Here is an 18,512-nt window from a genome sequence, read left to right as displayed (position 1 = left end):
TAATCTGCATTGTTAATATTTTCGCCATCATTTTTTAAAGACAGCTGAAACAATAACACGTCAAGCCCTGGTTTCTAGCACTTGCTGATATCTAGGATGGAAACACTACACTGTAGAAACCTTCAGCAGCTTGCCTGAAGCCACTGCAGTCAACAATGAGATGGAGTGCCGGATGAGAGCAGACACAACTACATGCATGGGAGCAATCATTGTACCATGTCTCTGCACTCTACACACAGGTGGAAACGTTATACCACAAGTGCACACGTTATAGCACATTGTCATCAACCAAATAGGAAGTTGTGCATTTTGAGTATGTGTTGCCATTGTTTTTAATGTAATTATGTAGTTGTGTGCTGATGGGATGCCACAGTAGCTTCATGTGATGAGCTGCTGGCAGAATCTCCCCTCACTGCTGGATCTTGTGGGTTGAAGGACACTGACTCTGGAGACACCTCTGGGAACTGAAGCATCTCCACACCATTCAGCGATCTGCCACACTGTTGCTAGCATATCCAAGGTGGTCTTTGTTACTGGGTCTATTTCTATATTTGAGGCCAAGGTGATTTGTGTGTATCTAGGCTTCCCATGAGGATATTACAATCCTGCTCCAACTACAGTCGACCTAAGACTCTTGTTTATTAAAAGAGTAGTGAAGGGTATGTAATTCTGTACTTCAGATGTTTATTCAAAGAACATTACATAGTTCTTAAGTATATTAAGTGATTAAGCCCCAAGACATAAAAGTAACTGTGTAAACTTGCAGGTTAAGAGCAAGCTACTGTAGAAAGCCAACAACTTGCCACCTCACCTGTGATTTATGATCGTGTACCTTGGAGGCACATGTAACTCGCTGCTGTAGGATCTCACAAAGCCAAATCCTGCCTCTAATAGTTAAAACGTAACATAAAGGCTAATAATAACACGTTTGAAACAAACTAATCGTATCCTATGTTGCAGGGTGTACTCGATCATTTGAAGAGCCGAAAGAGAACTGCCTGCCCTTTCCCATTTGCTTTCTGCCCTGTGTGTGTAGCAGATGAGAGGTGAACAATGTTCAACAAGTTCAACTTCCTCTCGATCGATCGCAGGATCTACTGATAGGACAAAGAGCTGAAGAAAGAGTAGCCTAGCTCATTCATTGTATTTCACATGTAAATAACTTCTCCAAAAGATTGGCAACTGAGGTTCTTCAAATCTCTAGTTTCTAGTCTCTGCTCCATGGCCCATGAGAAGGTGGCTTAGCCTGGCAGTCACAGCCACGCCCCATCTACAGCAACATTGTATCTTCATACTTCTTTATACTATCACAGGGTATTCCATGATTTAAAGCAAGCAAACCAAACCACTTAACTCTTAGAATCACACTTCATATGAGAAAGAGGACTGTTGCCTAAAAAGGAAAGACTGACTTTTAACTGCCACGATTGCAAATACAGGTGCTGGTTAAGACAATATGCTTGTAAGCTGAGTTAGAGCAACCTGCGTAACCAATGGTGCTGCCTGACCAGGAAAACCATTTCTTCAAAATTAAATCAACCGGCATTTAAAGCTGAAAACCGCAATGCTCTGAGTAACTATACCAGCAATATTCTAAACTTGAATCTCTCTCTTGTGGATGTATGTTATTGAAAACATTCATATCTTAATTATTTTTATAGACTCTTTGGGTTTAAAGCTATAAGATTTTGCTTATAGTAATGTGTCTTCAAACCATTGGCTTTTAATACGAAGTGAGGGGAAAAAAAATCACATTTCTAGATATGGACTGGCTGGGGTCAAAGTCAGTTTATAAAGTCGCTTTAACTTGTCGTCTGCCTAAGACCACATTCTATAATATTACAGAAGTACATGTGACTGCACCGGGTTATAGATTCTCTCCCTCTCTTCCCTTTCTTGGTACTAAGAAGATGTGGTGGTGGATTGTAGAGCCAGTTCTACCAACCCAGCCTACTCAACTCTGTCTACCACATCATCATCTCCCACACTTCACAGTAATGAACGTCCCCCTTCTCAGCCTGCACCCAAACAGGAAATTTGCTCCCAACAAAGAGACACATTAAGATAGACTCTTTGCAAAAAATTGTGGTAAATGCATTAAGATAAACACCACAAGAACAAAGCAACTTTCCCATTGTTATACAATGAGTTAATATCCATCTTTAGTAATTACTGTCCCATCTGAGTATGACTGTTGTTAATCACGATATCAACTACTTTCTTCCAGTGGTAAAAGAAAATTGAGTCTTACACTGGAAAGATGACCACCAATCGCCCAGACAACTGACTCCTATCCGAAATGGGATGCTGTGATACAAAATGTTGTGATCAGAGACTTCAAAGCATTTCTTATCTAATTGGATCCTCCCAGTTGTTGCGAGTCATCTTGAAGACACATTCTGCTGGAGAGGTGACTCAGCAGTTAAGAGCACACTGACTGCTCTTCCAGAGGTCCTGAGTTCAATTCCCAGCAACCACATGGTGGCTCACAACCATCTGTAATGGGATCTGATGCCCTCTTTTGCTATGTCTGAAGACAGCTACAGTATACTCATATCAATAAAATAAGTCTTTTATTTAAAAAAAAAAAAAAAAGCATATTCCCTACGGTCACAGTCTCTGCCAGCTTGCTGACTCGTGTGGAATACTCAATTGTTTCACCTCAGAGCTATGAGCGAATCACTTCGGTCCATCAGCATAGACCCACAGAGAGAATCAAGGTACCGTGGCTGTGTCACGTGCAGCAAGAGGGAAACCCTTCCAACAAGATTGCACATCCGCCCAGTTGTATGAAAAGGATCATGAAATGACCATGGCATGTGAACTTGAGAAAATAAATATAAGGGGAGGGGGTATGAAGAGATGGAGTGAGGTGACACAGAAAGAGAGAGGGAGCAGCAGCCACTGGCTCTGCATTACCATTATCAGGGTTGCTAAACATCCTACTTGCACTGGAGACCGTCTTCCCAATGTCAGCCAGGGACCGAAGGTTGGACTTCTTGGTTTGGTGTCGGTGTTTCCGGAGCAGAGTATAGGTAACCTTATCCTTCAGGTCAGGCTTCAGGAGGCCTGTCTCGATCTGGTGGTCTGCAATCATCTCTGATGCAAAAGACAAAGGGAAGCAAGTGTCAGTCACCAAACCGTGCGGCTAACTGTCACTCCAGCCGTGCGGACGTCACCACCAAATTAACACCAAGGCCTTCCTTCCTAAAGTCCCAACTTCCCACTTTATAGGAAGGGACAGGATGCTGGCATTAATGAGAATATTAGAACTATTCTAGCATTAATTGGACCTTTACAAAGGTAGGATTGTCTTGATCTCTCTCTCTCTTTTTTTTTTAATATCCTAGCTATGGTGAATCCCCTAAATCAGTTTCCTTGAGTAACACGATTAGTCAGTAATTTGCATTTTTCAATTTTAAAAAGTAACGTTCAAATTTTTATGCCCTGCATTACATTAATCAGAAATGTCAAATGTAAGATAAGAAGAGAAGTTGAACATTGTAAAACCATGAAAAGTGATTATTAAAGTCTATCTCCCCAGTTCTTCTAAGTTATATTTCCTTTGGAACACCTTTTCCAATATCAGATCATTTGAACAGCTAGTGAAGAAAAGATTGAGCTATAAAATTATACATACCCTAGTCTCTTTCTTTTCTTATTTAATTTTTTATTAGATATTCTCTTCATTTACATTCCAAATGCTAACCCTTTTCCCAGTTTTCTCTCCGAAAGTCCCCTATACCCTCCTCATACCCTGCTCCCCAACCCACCCACTTGTGCCTCCTGACCCAGGCGTTCTCCTGTACTGGGGGATATAATCTTAGCAAGACCAAGGGCCTCTCCTCCTATTGATGGCAGACTAGGCCATCCTCTGCTGCATATGCAACTAGAGACATGAGATCTGGGGGTACTGGTTAGTTCATTTTGTTGTTCCTCCTATAGGGTTGCAGACCCCTTTAACGCCTTGATACCCTAGTCTTTCAAAGATGTAAGATTAAATCTTCCTGGTCAATTCTAACTAAAACCTGGTCAGTCTATTCTGCTGATCACTTCAAACACTACCTGATGATTTTTGAGAAAGTTTAAATATCCTAGTTATATATATATAAAAAAAAAATTTTCTATTTATTCTTCTTTACTGTTTTAACTTGAAAAAGAAAGTGGCTTTGGGGGCTAGCGAGATGGCTCAGGCAGTAAAGGATAAAGTGTTTTGCTGTGCATGCAGGAGGGTGTGACTTCAGAGTCACAGCATCCACATAAAATGCTGGGTACAGTGTTATCCACATGTGTCCTCTTACAGGAGGAAATGTGGTGAAGACAGGCAACGCCCTGGAGCTCAAAGGCAATCCAGGTTCAGTGAGAGATGTTATCTCAAAACTAAGGTGGCTAGAAAGTAAAAAAAAAAAAAACAGTACTTCTTGCTTACACACACAGGTGAGCACACACATGCAGAAGCACACAGATACATGTGTGCATGTGCATACACACACACACACATACACACACACACACACACACACACACACANAGAGAGAGAGAGAGAGAGAGAGAGAGAGAGAGAGAGAGAGAGAGGCATGCAACAATGATTCAATGATGGCTTCACTGTGATCTGTAAAGTGTTCTGCTAGACAACAGATCCTATTCTAATAGAAAATAGCTTCTCTCTCACAGGCAAACACATAAAGGTCATCCTATCCCAACATTCGCCTCCATCAGAGTAAAACAGACAGTGAAGCCATCACAGAACCGGTGGGTGATGTGCAGGGCAGGGTACCTCGCTGCATAGCTTCCCCTTGGGAAAGTCCTTGGGTAGGGAAGTACAAAAGCCTGTTCTTATTCAAAAGTCTAACAGGGAAATCAATGGGTGGTCGGACCTCAGTCAGTCAGTCCTGTGGAATCCTGCCCTGAAGAAGAGGTAGAAGTGTCTCCAGGACCTTCCAGGACCTTGCTGACATTTGCCTCAGGGTACCATCGTTGGTCCAACCTTACAGTGAGCACTCAGTCTCACCACCTACGTCTAGAAGCCAGCAATGTATACAGTGGACAGGGAGCCATTTGTAAGGCAATCGGAGGCTAAATCAAGGAGTTTCCATCATTTGCCCAGCACAAATGCTATAAATGTACAGAACGGGAACCATTTGGTAAAGGGATCTAGAGGGGACAGGAAGTTTCTCTTGTGAGTGTTTTGATTTGAAAGTGGCCTTCAGCTTGGGTATTTTTAACCACACAAACCGCACTCAGTAAAACGCTCAGAATGACCCCTAGAAGTACAATTAGCCCTCTGTCCCACAGTCAAGTAATTAGGTGCCTTCAGAACACAGCCCTATACTTTCCCTTCAAGACCCATTCCATGTGGAAAGTCCGTTTACAGAAGGACCACAAAAATAAACAGCCGGCGCATGTCTGCAGCAAGCATTATCAGACTCTCACTCTGATGCCAGGATCCTGGATTAAAGAGTTTCTTATCTAGCCTTCCTGGCAAGGCTTCCCAATGCATATGCATGCACAGCCGGCCCTCTTGTTACTAATGCCTGGAAATCACTAGTTAGACAGGTTAAAACATCTGTGTGGCTTATGGCCTTCATTAAGTTTCCATTTTTAAAAAAATGGCGGCATAATAGGCTCTCTTTAAGCATCAACTGCAAAACCTTTTCAGAGGAAAGTGGAGGCAGTTACTTTTACAACTCTACTGACGTTAAGTGCTCAGTGTTCAGGTCCCACGGACACTACCAACTGGGAGAAACTATGCCAAGTCTAGATGCAGAACAGAACTGAGGAGAACCTAGGGGACCCTCCAGCTCAGCTCTTATTACACAAGTGAGGGGAAAAGGGGGGTGAAGAAGGGACTGCACCCCCAAAGGCTAACTAGAAAGGCAGAAACATGCTTTCTGATACCCATCGAGATCTTTCTCCATTCGACACAGCATTTTCTGTATTTAAAAAGCAAGCCCACCAACCAGGCTGGTGTACGGCTGCCATACTAGCATTTAAGAAGCTCAAGCAAAAGGATTGTGACTTCCTGGCCGCATGAGCGTTGGAGCCCATGAGTCCAAAGCCTGGGCTCCATAGCTACACTCTGCCTCAAATGAACCAAAGGTAAATTGTTCTAGAGAGCGAGCTCTAGGCAGAGAAGGGAGTGACATAAACAGAGCTTTGACAGGTGAACAGAAAGGTAAGCTTAGACTGTGGAAAGCGGCTAAGGGGACTAGCAAGCCTTTGGGGGAAAGACACACAGGGCCAAATACATAGTTCTCAACTTCAAAATTAACGAAGATAACGTAAATAAATGTATGTGACCATAGTAAGTAAGACGTTTTGTTAGGTCTGTCAAAATTATCTATCCCAGTGTAAAAGACCTTTGCCGTAGCCGTCGTCCCGGAATGACACCGAGAACCAAGGCATTTGGCAAGAGCACACCAAAATCTTTCAGTATGTTTGGAACTTTTGAATTTTTTACAACTGGAACTCTATACTAATCAAATAATTTTGCTCAACTATACAAAGAAATATCCACTTCTCTTGATAATAAAACCTTCAAGGTCATCTAATGCCTAATAAATTGCTATTTTACAGCTATCATGCTTTTATTTATAGAATGACGGGAAAACTGATATTTATGTTTTTATCTTTAAGTGAGTACCAATTAAAATGATGGACCATGAGGCTGGAGAGGTGGTTCAGCAGTAAAGAGTGTTTGCTCCACAAGAATGGGGGCCTGAGTTCAAGTCCTGACACCAACATAAAACACCTGCACACAGCTGTGTAAGCTTATAGCCCCAGATTACATGTACACAGCTGTGCAGGCCTATAGCTCCAGCTTACAAAATGGACACAGGTGGGCCTTGTGAACTCACTAGCCAGCTATCCTGGCCTAACTGTCACAGAGATCTTCAAGAAACTTCAGAGAGGGAGCTTGCCTCAAGGAAATAAGACAAAGAGTGACAAAGATACTCAATATCCTACTCTAGCCTCCACATGGGCAGGAATCCACACACTCACATACTCACATGTGCGCACACACATGCATTGTACCATAACTCTATTTCGAGAGAAAGTTACATGCACATAAACAAAGCATAAGAAAAATATTGAGATGATAAATATTGAGACAAAATTAGATTAGGAAACATTTTATTTTTGTGGTAAAATTAGGGGAGGTTTTATTTTTGTAGTAAAGTATTGATGGATTATATTTAAATGGATATATGTCAATTTTAAGATTAGAAAGAACAAAAAATACAAATTTGAAAATATAAAGATTTTTTAAGAAAAAAAGAAACAGCAGAATTCATAAATATACATCTTTATATGTATGTGTGTGTATATATATATATATATATATATATATATATATATAATATGCTCCAAAAATAAAGCTACATTTTTCTGGTTCATTTCGCATTGTGCTAAATACCTGAAATGGATTACAGCTTTTTTTAAACAAAAGAAGGGAAGAAACTTCCATGAACTTGACTTTGTATGTGAGTGACACCCTTTAAATGTAGGATTACAATAGAGTGCTAATAATAAACCTATTAAAATAATCCCTGGAAATTATGTCTTATCCTCTGTAATGCTTCAAAGACAATTTTTCTATTAAAATACAGAAGGGATTCTTTTTATTAAAAAAAAAAAATTAAAAGCACAGAGAGGTCCTGAAAAGAATCCCGGGTAAGCTGATTTCACTGTAAGAATGACACCTGACACCCAAGCCTGGCTTGGGTCCTGTGCAGCTGCTTGCCATGGCCTGAGATCCGTGGGTGCTCTATCTCTCAAGAGAATGAGGAGGGGCAATAGCAAATGGACCACAAAGATAACTGAAAATCACCCTCATTTTACTGAATATAATCGTACTTTCTATTATTTATTTCCCCCCTTTTCTGAAGTAAAATAGGCCTATTAGGAGAAAACCCATCATGATATTTAGGAGAGAGAAACGGCCAGTTGAGAATTACCAGCATATGCATCCCTACTTTATCCTCTGTGAGAAAAAGATTGTAATAGTAATGAACTAATCCCTTCAGCTCCTCACAACACCGAGCTGCCGTCTGTCGTTTAAAACAAACCAAAGGTGTGCAGTGGTTCGTATTTTACTCTCCGTAGGTTTGTATTCTTCCAGAGGATTTTGGTCCTGTTATCAAGTTACACTCGGTTACTCTCCTCTGCAAAGCTGGGCTTTTATTTCCTCCCTTTCTCTAGCTCATGATGTATGGTTTGCTCTGAACTGTTTTCCTGAACTATCAGCTCCAGAATGACAGCCCTGGCACTCTGCCTCCTTGCCCCAGGGACTGTGAAGCAAACATATTAGTGAGTGATGATACCTCAAAGTGACCTAGTGATGTCTAATTTTAACACGGGATGACAATGTTCAAAGTAAATTCATGGAGGTTAGAAAAGAGTCCGCAGCCGATTTAAAAAAAAAAAAAAATTACGGGAAATTAAGCAAGAACATCAAATGCTCACTTAATCTTTCTTACATGCAGCAGATGTCAGAGCTTCCCTTTTTGGTCATTGGCTAAAGGGGGTCTGATTTAATGTGGGTCTCTGTCTTTGGCTGTGTATGCACAGTGAGGGACTTGCTGGGATCAGGAACTCTAAGGTAGTTCAATGTGGGACTGAAAAGCACAAAGGCAGCTTTACAAAGAAGTTCAGGTCTAAAACTTTCATCACCCTTGCTGATCAGCTCTGAGAGACGAGCAAAAATCAATCAGTCAATCAATCAATCAATCAATAAAAAGAAGGAATGAATGTTCCACTACTTCCATCTCTTTCAGTCAATAGTCTTTGGAAGTTTTTCTGCTGTTCATGAAATCCCAACCATCTCTATAACCAGATTCAAATCAGACTCCATGTCGCTATCTCGTAGGTGGCACGTAGGAAAACCTAGCTAGCTAATGACACTAGGGTCTGAGGAACCCAGCAGGTCTGATGACCTTTCTTGATTCTCCCAACAACACTGAAAGATACATTGTGACAGTTAGTTTCAATTGTCAACCTGACACAATCTAGAATCACTCCAAACTGGGGGGGGGGGGGGAACAGGGGGAGGGCATCTCCAGCAGGAACTATAGAAGTTAATTTGGCCTGTAGAGAGATATGTCTGTAGGAGATGGCCTCTATTACATCACTGATGCAGGAAGTCCCAGCCTAAAAGCATCCAGCACCATTCTGTAGCTTGGGTCCTGGACTAGATACAAAGAAGGCAAGCTGAGCTCAGTATCCACGCATCCCCTGATCTCCGCTCCTGAGGATGGATGTAACATGACCCGTTCTCTCAGACTCCTGCCTCTCTGACCTTCCAGCCCTGAAAGATGACAACCTGGAAGCATTGACCTGAAATATACCTGCCTCCACTAAGCTTCTTTAGTCAAGGTATTTTATCGCAGCATCAGGAAAGGTAACTCAGACATGCACAGAAGAGGAAACCAAGTCTCCCAGACTGTGCTAACATGTTCTGACCATGAGCATCTACACTGACAGAGGAAGCCTTTAGTTAAAGCTGCCCACTGCGATCCCAGTATTTCTTCACTGGTACTACTCAGTGTCACATGAAATGAACTCCTTCCAGAGAGATTTTAATATTATTATTATTATTTTCATAGGGAGCAAAACATACACTCAGTGGTAGGAATAAATGGTGAGATTTCAGGCAGAGAAATTCTACAAGCTCTGGTGAGATGCAAGATCCTCTGCACCGATGTAACCTGACTCAGTCACTCAGTCGCTAGCCCACAGGTTCCTGCTGCTGTCAGCCAGCCCCACAGCATTCTCTACACACACCTAAATGACTTGGCATGTGCTTTCCCTCACAGCAGTCCCGGAAGTGGGAGTGTTCTCATTCTTCTGTAAGATGTACACCCTGTTTTGAACAGAATGTAACTGAGGTGCAGAAAAGCTCGCTGAAACATCTAAGGTCAGAGAGTTCTAAAAACCTAGTGTCTAGAGAGCCAGGTATTATAAGAGGTTCTTAAGCCAGAATATTAAGCTGGGGTGATGTAATGGCTTGGTATACAAATAACTGCCATGCAAGCTTGAGGACCTGCATCCAATACCTAGAATTTATGTTAATTAAAAAAAAATCAGGCATGGTGGCATGTACCTATAAAAGAGGCCCTAGACAGGCAGAAACAGGAGGATCGCTGTGGTTCACTGGCCACCCTACTGTGTCTACTCAGTGAGCTCCTGTCAAGGAGAGATACTGTCTCAAAAAAACCAAGGGAGGCCGGGCGTGGTGGCACACGCCTTTAATCCCAGCACTCGGAAGGCAGAGGCAGGCGGATTTCTGAGTTCGAGGCCAGCCTGGTCTACAAAGTGAGTTCCAGGACAGCCAGGGCTATACAGAGAAACCTTGTCTGGAAAAACCAAAAACAAAACAAAAAAAAAGAAAGAAAGAAAGAAAGAAAGAAAGAAAGAAAGAAAGAAAGAAAGAAAGAAAGAAAGAAAACCACAGTTTTCTCTGGCATACACATACACACACACACAGAAGCACACACATTCACCCATTCACCTGCGCAAATGATCCCACATACACACAAGGATATACAAAAAAATGTTAATCGTACACGAATAGATAGAGAAACTAATATGTGTATGCATGTTAAATACAATCTTTGATGTAACAAAAATATAAAGTATTCAAAAAGCACAAAATTGTAAATGACTGATAAATAATTTTGGGAAAAAAATCTAAATATTCCAAAATAATAGCAATGACCATAACCAGAGATGGGTATTATTTCTTGATGTTAATTTTCTTGATATTTGTCAAATTTTTCATAAATCACTCATTTCATGACACAAGCCTCTAAGAACCAGTGATTTAGAGAACATTCAGGCCTGCTTACCCTAGCGGGCTTCTGCACTGGACGACGTCCCTGAACAGCAGGAGGAACCTGAACTGGTATACTTACCCACCAGCTGTGGGAGAGAAGACGCCTCCCGGTCAAGCATGATGGATCCTTTCTCCATGCATGTCCTCAGCTCAAACAGGCTGTGCAGGGACAAGGTGGCCACATGGGGTTTGCTCCATCGTTCCCCACCCTGCTCCACTTTCTCTTCAAACTTAATCCACCTAGGAAGATGAGATGAGGGAGAAACAGTGAAAAGAACGAACCTTCCCTGAAGGCAGCTCTGACCCCTGCCCACAACCCTGACCAGCACTTTCATCATGTCTCCTCTCCTGCTGCCTCAATAGCTTACTGAATCATCAAATCTGTCACCTCCAGGAGTGCATCTAATCACCAGATCACTTTCTCTTAAAAAAAAAAAAACAAAAACAAAAAAACAGTGGACCAACGATGTCAAAGTAACCCCACCACCACCACCACCCTATAGCCATGAAATCACTAACAATGATTACATAAGTGATTTTTAAATGAGAAGGGGAAAGGAAATAATCACAAGAGGTAGAGGAAGGAGGGATGTGGGGGAAGAAGGGACAGGGTGGGGGGAAAGGGGAACAAGATCAGGTATTGGGGGAGGGGGGACAGGAGAGAAGCCCAGAGGGCCAAGAGAATGAATGGAAATAAGCAGCCTCTGGGGGTGAGAGGTGGGGGGACCCTCTAGAAAGTACCAGAGACTTGGGAAGTGAAAGACTCTTGGGACTCAATGGGGTGACCTTAGCCAAAATGCCCAACATTGGGTAGAGGGAACCTGAAGAGACCACCTCCAGTAAATAGAAAGGGCCTCAAGTGGAGGGACGGGGATTATAACCCACAGCCAAAATTTCTGAAGCAGAATTGTTCCTGTCTAGAAGAACTGCAGAGACAAAAATGGAACGAAACCTCCAATGACCAGCCCGACTTAGGAGCCAGCTCACATGGGGCACCAAGGCTTGACACTGCTTCTGATGCTGTGATGTGCTTACAGATGGGAGCTTGGCATGGTGTCCTCTGAGAGGCTCTGCCAGCAGCTCACTGAGACAGAAGCCGATACTCACAGCCAACTATTGGACTGAGGTCAGGGACCCCTATGGTTGAATTTAAGTGAAGGACGGAAGAATCTGAAGGGGATTCAGTGAACCCCCATAAGAAGAACAGTAGTCTAAAGGAACCCAGACCCCAGGGAGCTCCCAGAGACTGAGCCACCAACCAGGAGGCCCCTGGCACATATACAGCAGGGGTCTGCCGAGTATGGTATCAGTGGGAGAATATGTGCTTAATCCTCAGGAGACTTGAGGCCCTGGGGAGGGAGAGGTAGCGTGTGAGGGGGAGCATCAACTTAGAGGCAAGGAGAAGGTGAAATGGTATGAGGAACTGTGGGAGGGGGGACTGAGACAGGGTAGGCAATGACTAGAATATAAATAAGTAAAATAATTTTAAAAAAAAAAGAAAAAAAAGAAAAATTCTCCAAGTAGGTAGTTCCTATTAATTATAAAACTAGCCACCTCTGCCAATATTCTGTTGTGACCTCACAGAGTAAGTTTGTTTAAGATTAAGTAGCAACAAGGAAGATTGTTTATCTCCAATGGAAAATGCCCAGCTGTTGATACCTAATGAGGTTCATGTTTTACCATGTCTTCATCTGATGTCTCTGTCTCAGCTGGCACATGTGCCTCTCACTGAGCTGCTAATAGAAATTGTACCCTTCCAGCCAGGCTCCACATATGTTTAAAATGAGCAAGCTCAGTGGACCACAGACTCACTGTGATGACAATAATCTAGTAGCCTCTGCACTGGGGCAGATTAACCCTCACTTATAGCTTCTGCTTTCTAAGACATGTAGACATTTTTGAAAACAGAGAAAACAAAGACATATTTTTTTTAAGTTGGAGGGAGGGGAAAAACACACTTGGAAACCTCATAATTCATGTGCCATATCACACATACTCTCCTAAGCAGCTAAGGGAAATAGGAAGCCTCACTACCGCGACGATCTTCTGCCCTGCCCATCAAACCTCCGAATGATGCTAGAATGGTGATGACGGGGTTAAAGTTTTGTTTCCCTATATTTCTCACCCAAGGGTTTAATGATTGAAAAACATTTTCCTAGAACAAGCTAAACACTCACCTAACTCTCTGCAGAGGAGAACAAAGGGCAAGCATCAGAGGAAGCCAGAGGAAGAGCTACATACTGTATTATTTATAGAATTCTTATCAACCCCCAGGGAGGGGAAAAAGCTCCCTGTGAGGACCACAAGTGAAAACAGATCAAGAGATCAGCCACAGAGTCAAAGAAAAGCTTAGGATATTTATCTCACTCGATGCTCATTGACTCAGAAGCATTCTCCCATACGCCTCCACGCTCCTCCCAGGAAGCCCCTCACGCAGGCAGCTCCTCCCTGTCAATGGTCCATGTCCAGCCTCTCAATGACTAGAGACCCCGTTACCCTGTGTGTTCTACCCAGCAAAACCAGCAAGCCGCCTTGACTTTTAAATGTGTATCTTTTTTGAGTTTAAAAGCCACAGCTCTAACCACGTGTGCATGTAAGCAAAGCTAAACAGAATAACATATACAGAAAAGGGTCATGGAGTTGAGAGGGGGTTGGGGAGGAGACACTGGAAGGCCTGGAAGCAAGAAAGGGGGGATGGTATAGATACAGTACGCGGGTGTGCAATTCTCAAAATAATAATAATAATAAATAACAAAGAAGGTTAAAGGTCAGCAACATCACTAAAGAGACCCTAACCCTTCAAAACTGGACCCAGTTTATTTCCAGAGAAGTAACTGAAACACATTTCTAAACAAAATAAGAAACGTCTATTATGCCCCTGCCATGCGGGTATGTGTTGTTAGATTTGGCATTTTCTTCCTCTTTGGTTGGAATTACTTCCAGAGAAATAGAAGGAGCTAGAAGTCACAGACAATTTTACACCACACCCTTACAGTGTTCCATGGCTATAAGCAAGACAGTAATAAACAAAGGAAAGCGGATTATTTCACAGTCACATGATTACTGTGATGCTATTAACTTTGGGCAGTACCTTTTCTTGCTTTCTCATAGCCTGCTGTATAAGTTGTTCCATGAAGAGTTTTATTACATCTGTCTTAATGCATAGCCTAAGATTAGACTCTAGGAGATAGAAAACTCCATAGTATATGGTATCAGGTCAGGGCTACCTAGAAATAGACCATCTGTGAAAAATAGAGTGGGCACCTGTTTTGCTTTTCTAAGAATATTCTCACTAGCTAAGAATCTTGGACAACAGAATTTAAGCCCAAGATAAATGGCAAGGGTCATATAGAAACTGTAATGTGTAATGTTTCAGACAGATTCATTCATCTCCCCTTAACTTTCTTCTCTCGTGGCCAGGATGTGCCAGAGATCTGGGATGAGGAAGGCTCCAAGGAGTCTATGGGGAAGACTTTAGCCAAAACACCTAGAAACAGGGAGACAGAACCTGAAGTGTCTGCCCCCATAGCTAGACAGGACCTCCAGTGGAGAGATAAGGACAAAAACCCACCTACAAAACTTAACAACACCAAACAATTCAGGGACAAAGAGGGAGGAGAGACTGAGTGAATAGCCAACCAATGACTGGCCCAGTCTGAGACCCATCCCATGGGAAAGCCCCTTATCCTACTTAAATGAGTTCCCATTTATCACTTGCTGTTCATCTGTATTGCCAACCTTATAGTATGAATGAGAACTAATCATTACAGTCACATACACCACACACACACACAAACACACACACACACACACACACACACAGAGAGAGAGAGAGAGAGAGAGACTATAAATAAATAATAAATGTTTTTAGATTATATGTTGAAATCTTATGGGTTTGGGGTATTTTTGTTGGGTTGGGTTTTTGAGATATTCTTACTCAGTCCAGCCTAGCCGTGAACTGGTGGCAATCCTTCTGCCTCAATTCTCCATGTGCTAGGATGGTGTAGAGCCACCACATCCAGCTTTGTATGTTGAAATACCCAGGGCAAGACTTTTTGCAACTTAGAAGTACCATCGAGAGCACATTGGCCCCACCACATCGAATGTGCAAAGCCCTTAGTCTTGGACTTTATATACTCCAGAACAAGGAGAAGCAAGTTTCTATTGTGTGTAAGAGATATAGTTTATGGTAATCTGTCAGAGCAGCCTGGATAGGCTAAGACAATCCTCAATTAGCTAAGCAATATATGCTTAAGCAACTTTTCAAAGAGGAGCATAATTCACTGAGTCTCTTTCTGGCCTTTCCTTTAACCCTCTCTGAAGCATATATTGCTGCTAACTAACTGACTTAAGGCAGGAATCAGAGTAAGTTCTTCAAGATCAATAAGAAATCATAACTTCCAACTGGGCTGGACTTTCAGAAGAGCCCTGCTCACCCTGATGGATCCCACCTACCCTGCAGGTCAAGATCACCATAAGGAAAGGAAGTGGAGTTTCACAACCAGCCCACTGTTTACAGTTCTGTCTACTCTTAAGGGATGCATGCTATCTTGTGGCTAACTTTAATAACCATTGCACTTCAACTTCCATTACTATTGAATGCGCTGATGATGGCATAACACATAGCTAACAGCACACGGGGACTCGGGTATAATGCCTATCAAATGAATCTACCGCTCTACTTGTTCCAAGGATGGTTATACCAATATGCCCGTTTAAATTTTCTGTCGATAGTTTTCATCCCAGAGTCAGTGCATGCTCTGTCTGCCCGCCTCACACATCAAGGACAAACTTGGAAAACAAAGCACCAACATTCCTCCATCCAAATCAACATCCATTAAACAGAAGGCTAAGACAGAAAGAACAAAGTTCAGACGATCCAAGCGCCAGACGTTCTGCAAAGGTGCTTTCGACCCATGTAATTATGTTTTTAAAAAAGCAGACACTTTCACAGTGGCATGCACTGAAAGCCACCACCGACCCTTCACAATAACTATGAATAGCTCCATGGTGGCAGTGGATTTCTGCCACTTTTTTCCTCCTGTTTCAGTACGTGACATGCTACAGGAAAATTAATCTTAGAAGCTGACTTTTTACAGGCTTGTGATTACCAAATAGTTGTACCCTTGGAGGGGCAGTTTATTGGGTGAGTTTTATTTATTCCAAGGTCTTAGAAGAATAATGATAAAGTGCTCTGCAGTTTAATACACTTTGAGTGGCTGCCAGCCAAAGAGCACTTCGCTCACTTGTTGGAGAAACAGGAGGCCCACTGGGAATCACTGAATTTTGCAACTTTCCAATCATATGATTAAATATAATTAAGTAAAGGCCAGACCTCTAACTTTAAAACCTGTCAGTTCCATAGTGGAAAATCCTCATGACCTTTGTACTAGAATACAATCCAACTGTGTAAAACTACTAATGTAATAATAATGAATTTCTTGCTAATTAAAAAAAAATAGTTCATCATACCTAAAAGAAGTCAATGCTAGTATGTACCAATGTAAATAAGTGCTATTTTAAGGAGACTTCATAAATTTCTAGATGGAACTGTGTTAAGTGTTGCATATAATTACCTAGATATAATGACGTCTAATTACAAGGGTGATCGGATTCCCTAAATAATCTACTTATAGGGAAAAAAGATAAATTTGGTCCAACAGGGAATTTTCCAGGGTAATCTGCTAGAGAAAGCCAAAGATCTGTAGACTTCAGAGACGGCAAACTCAGAGTGTAAAGTGCAAGCTGTTGTTCTGTGGCCATGACCTTAAAAGTGGTTTCCCAGAGGTGCTCTGGGTTGGCATGCCCAACAGAAACACAAATGAACGTTAGCTTGCGCCGCATTCCTGGACATGACACACTGATGCCCTTTTCCTTTGTTGGCTAATGTTTCTGAGAACTTGTGACGGTTTGGTTTTCAGCAGGTTTGGCAGCACAGGTTGGATTACATAGTGTTGATGATCTTTTACATATATTCAGGCAATAGTGACGTTGTTCAGCTCTGGATGTTAAGGGGAAACTGAAAGTAAGATCACTTGGAAAGAGCTAATCCTAACTCACCTGAAAAAGTAGAAGAGAAAAAACTTCATTCCCTTCCTTATGACTTTGGGCCATCATCCAAGCAAGACTAGGGGCTACTCCTTAATCTGTGTATGTTGGGTACCTGAGAATTGATTCTAATAGGCTCCTGTTTTGCTTTGGTTTCAGTTTGGTTTTGTGTTATTTCATTTGGGGACAAAATCTCATATATTCCAACCTGTCTTCAAACTCACTCTGTAGCCATGAACTTCTGACACTCCTGACTCTACCTCTCAAGTACTAGGATTATAGTCACTCACGGGCGGGCCACCCAGCTCAGTTTACTTTAATAGATATTTAATGAAGAGTACAGGCTTCTTCAGCCACTCTAACTGATTCCATGTAATTACTGCAGTCTTCCTCAATGCTATTATTTGCTAACAATTACAGATTCTGAAAGTACCCTTTAAAAAGACTAGCACTGTCTCTCCATCAGTTAGACACCCTCATCCAACATGAGAAGTCTACCCTGCACAATCTTCAGCTTGTGCACTATTTTGGAAAAAAGCACAGAAAAATTCAAAGTTCTACATTACCATATAGGAAAGACAAAACAGAAAAAAAAATATGCAGAAGAGAACAAAGTTGACCACCACTTTAAATTCCACTTAAGTACAGGCTTCTCTTGCTGATAATATTTTATTCCTGCTATCTCCAAACCAAAGGGGCCATCTCCTCTATTACTGAAAACATTTTTCATTGTTTGAGTAGAACCAACCAAAAATTCTCAAAGTGGGACTCAAACCACAGTAATGCCAAAGCTGGTTGTAGAATGTTCATCATCAGTCAACTGAAAAGTACAAGACCTTAAAGGGGAAAAAAAAGAATGGCATTGGTTGTAGGCCCACACTAGAAACCACATCTAGTTTGGCAAGTCAAGAGTGTTTGTTCTCTTTAGAATAAAACTGTCTACCAGCGCCAGTGCTTCAGGGAGTGCACGTCCCTCAGTGGTAAGGCTTTTGTTGAGCATGTGTGAGACCCTGGGTCCCCAGCACCCTGTTACACACAGCCCAAACAAAACGGTTATCCACTGGAATTTTCAAAGGAGAGAAAAAAAATTCAAATATGTTCACTAGGCAGAAAAAAAAGACAATTCATGCCATACCACATATGAAATAAATCTCTGCCAGGCTCTTCATTTTTACTCAACAGGGAGGGTTAAGACCTTTTAATAGGGGGTTGGTAATTTTATCATGGCTGGAAAAATCCCCATCACTGATGGAAGTCAAATGTCATTACACAAAAGATTCAGTGTGTGTCAAAAGTACAGATCACTAGAGATCTAAATATTCTCAGGAGCATAGACACTGTCCAACCTTTCCACAGAGATTAAGAAGGGACAGCACACTGAGAACCAAGATTTCGTTTCTCTGCATGTTCACTCTCTCACCCCTGTTCCTTGAGTACGGCTGCGCAGCAGGTAGTTCTAAGCATAAGGCACGGGCTGCTGAACAAGGTAAGTGCAAACCCTGCCCTCACAGAGGTTTAGTTCTATTAGGAAGACAAGATAACAAGGTAGACAATATGCTAGGTAGTGAGAAGTGTAAAGGGCAAAATACAATAGAGGATCTGGGATAAGAGGTAAAGGCGGATGTTTCAA

The 18,512-nt window shown here is 42.0% G+C and overlaps 1 protein-coding gene across 7 annotated transcripts in view; it reads right to left on the bottom strand.

Moving 5' to 3' along the window:
* The window catches only part of Slc4a4 (solute carrier family 4 member 4), a 326,617-nt gene that overhangs the window by 173,276 nt on the left and 134,829 nt on the right, over window positions 1-18,512 (bottom strand). For 4 of the 7 annotated variants that reach the window (XM_021210774.2, XM_021210775.2, XM_029545514.1 and 1 more), the window contains 2 exons: window positions 10,914-11,074; window positions 2,920-3,099 (listed from right to left, as the gene is read on the bottom strand). In XM_021210774.2, the coding sequence (XP_021066433.1) occupies window positions 2,920-3,099; window positions 10,914-11,074 (341 nt within the window). The remainder of the gene's footprint in view (window positions 1-2,919; window positions 3,100-10,913; window positions 11,075-18,512) is intronic. The other 3 variants (XM_021210776.2, XM_029545513.1, XM_029545515.1) reach the window with 1 other exon arrangement.

The sequence above is a fragment of the Mus pahari genome, chromosome 13 (genome assembly GCF_900095145.1).
Source record: "Mus pahari chromosome 13, PAHARI_EIJ_v1.1, whole genome shotgun sequence".
NCBI classification, from domain to species: domain Eukaryota; kingdom Metazoa; phylum Chordata; class Mammalia; order Rodentia; family Muridae; genus Mus; species Mus pahari.
This window is presented reverse-complemented; position numbering and strand designations above follow the sequence as displayed.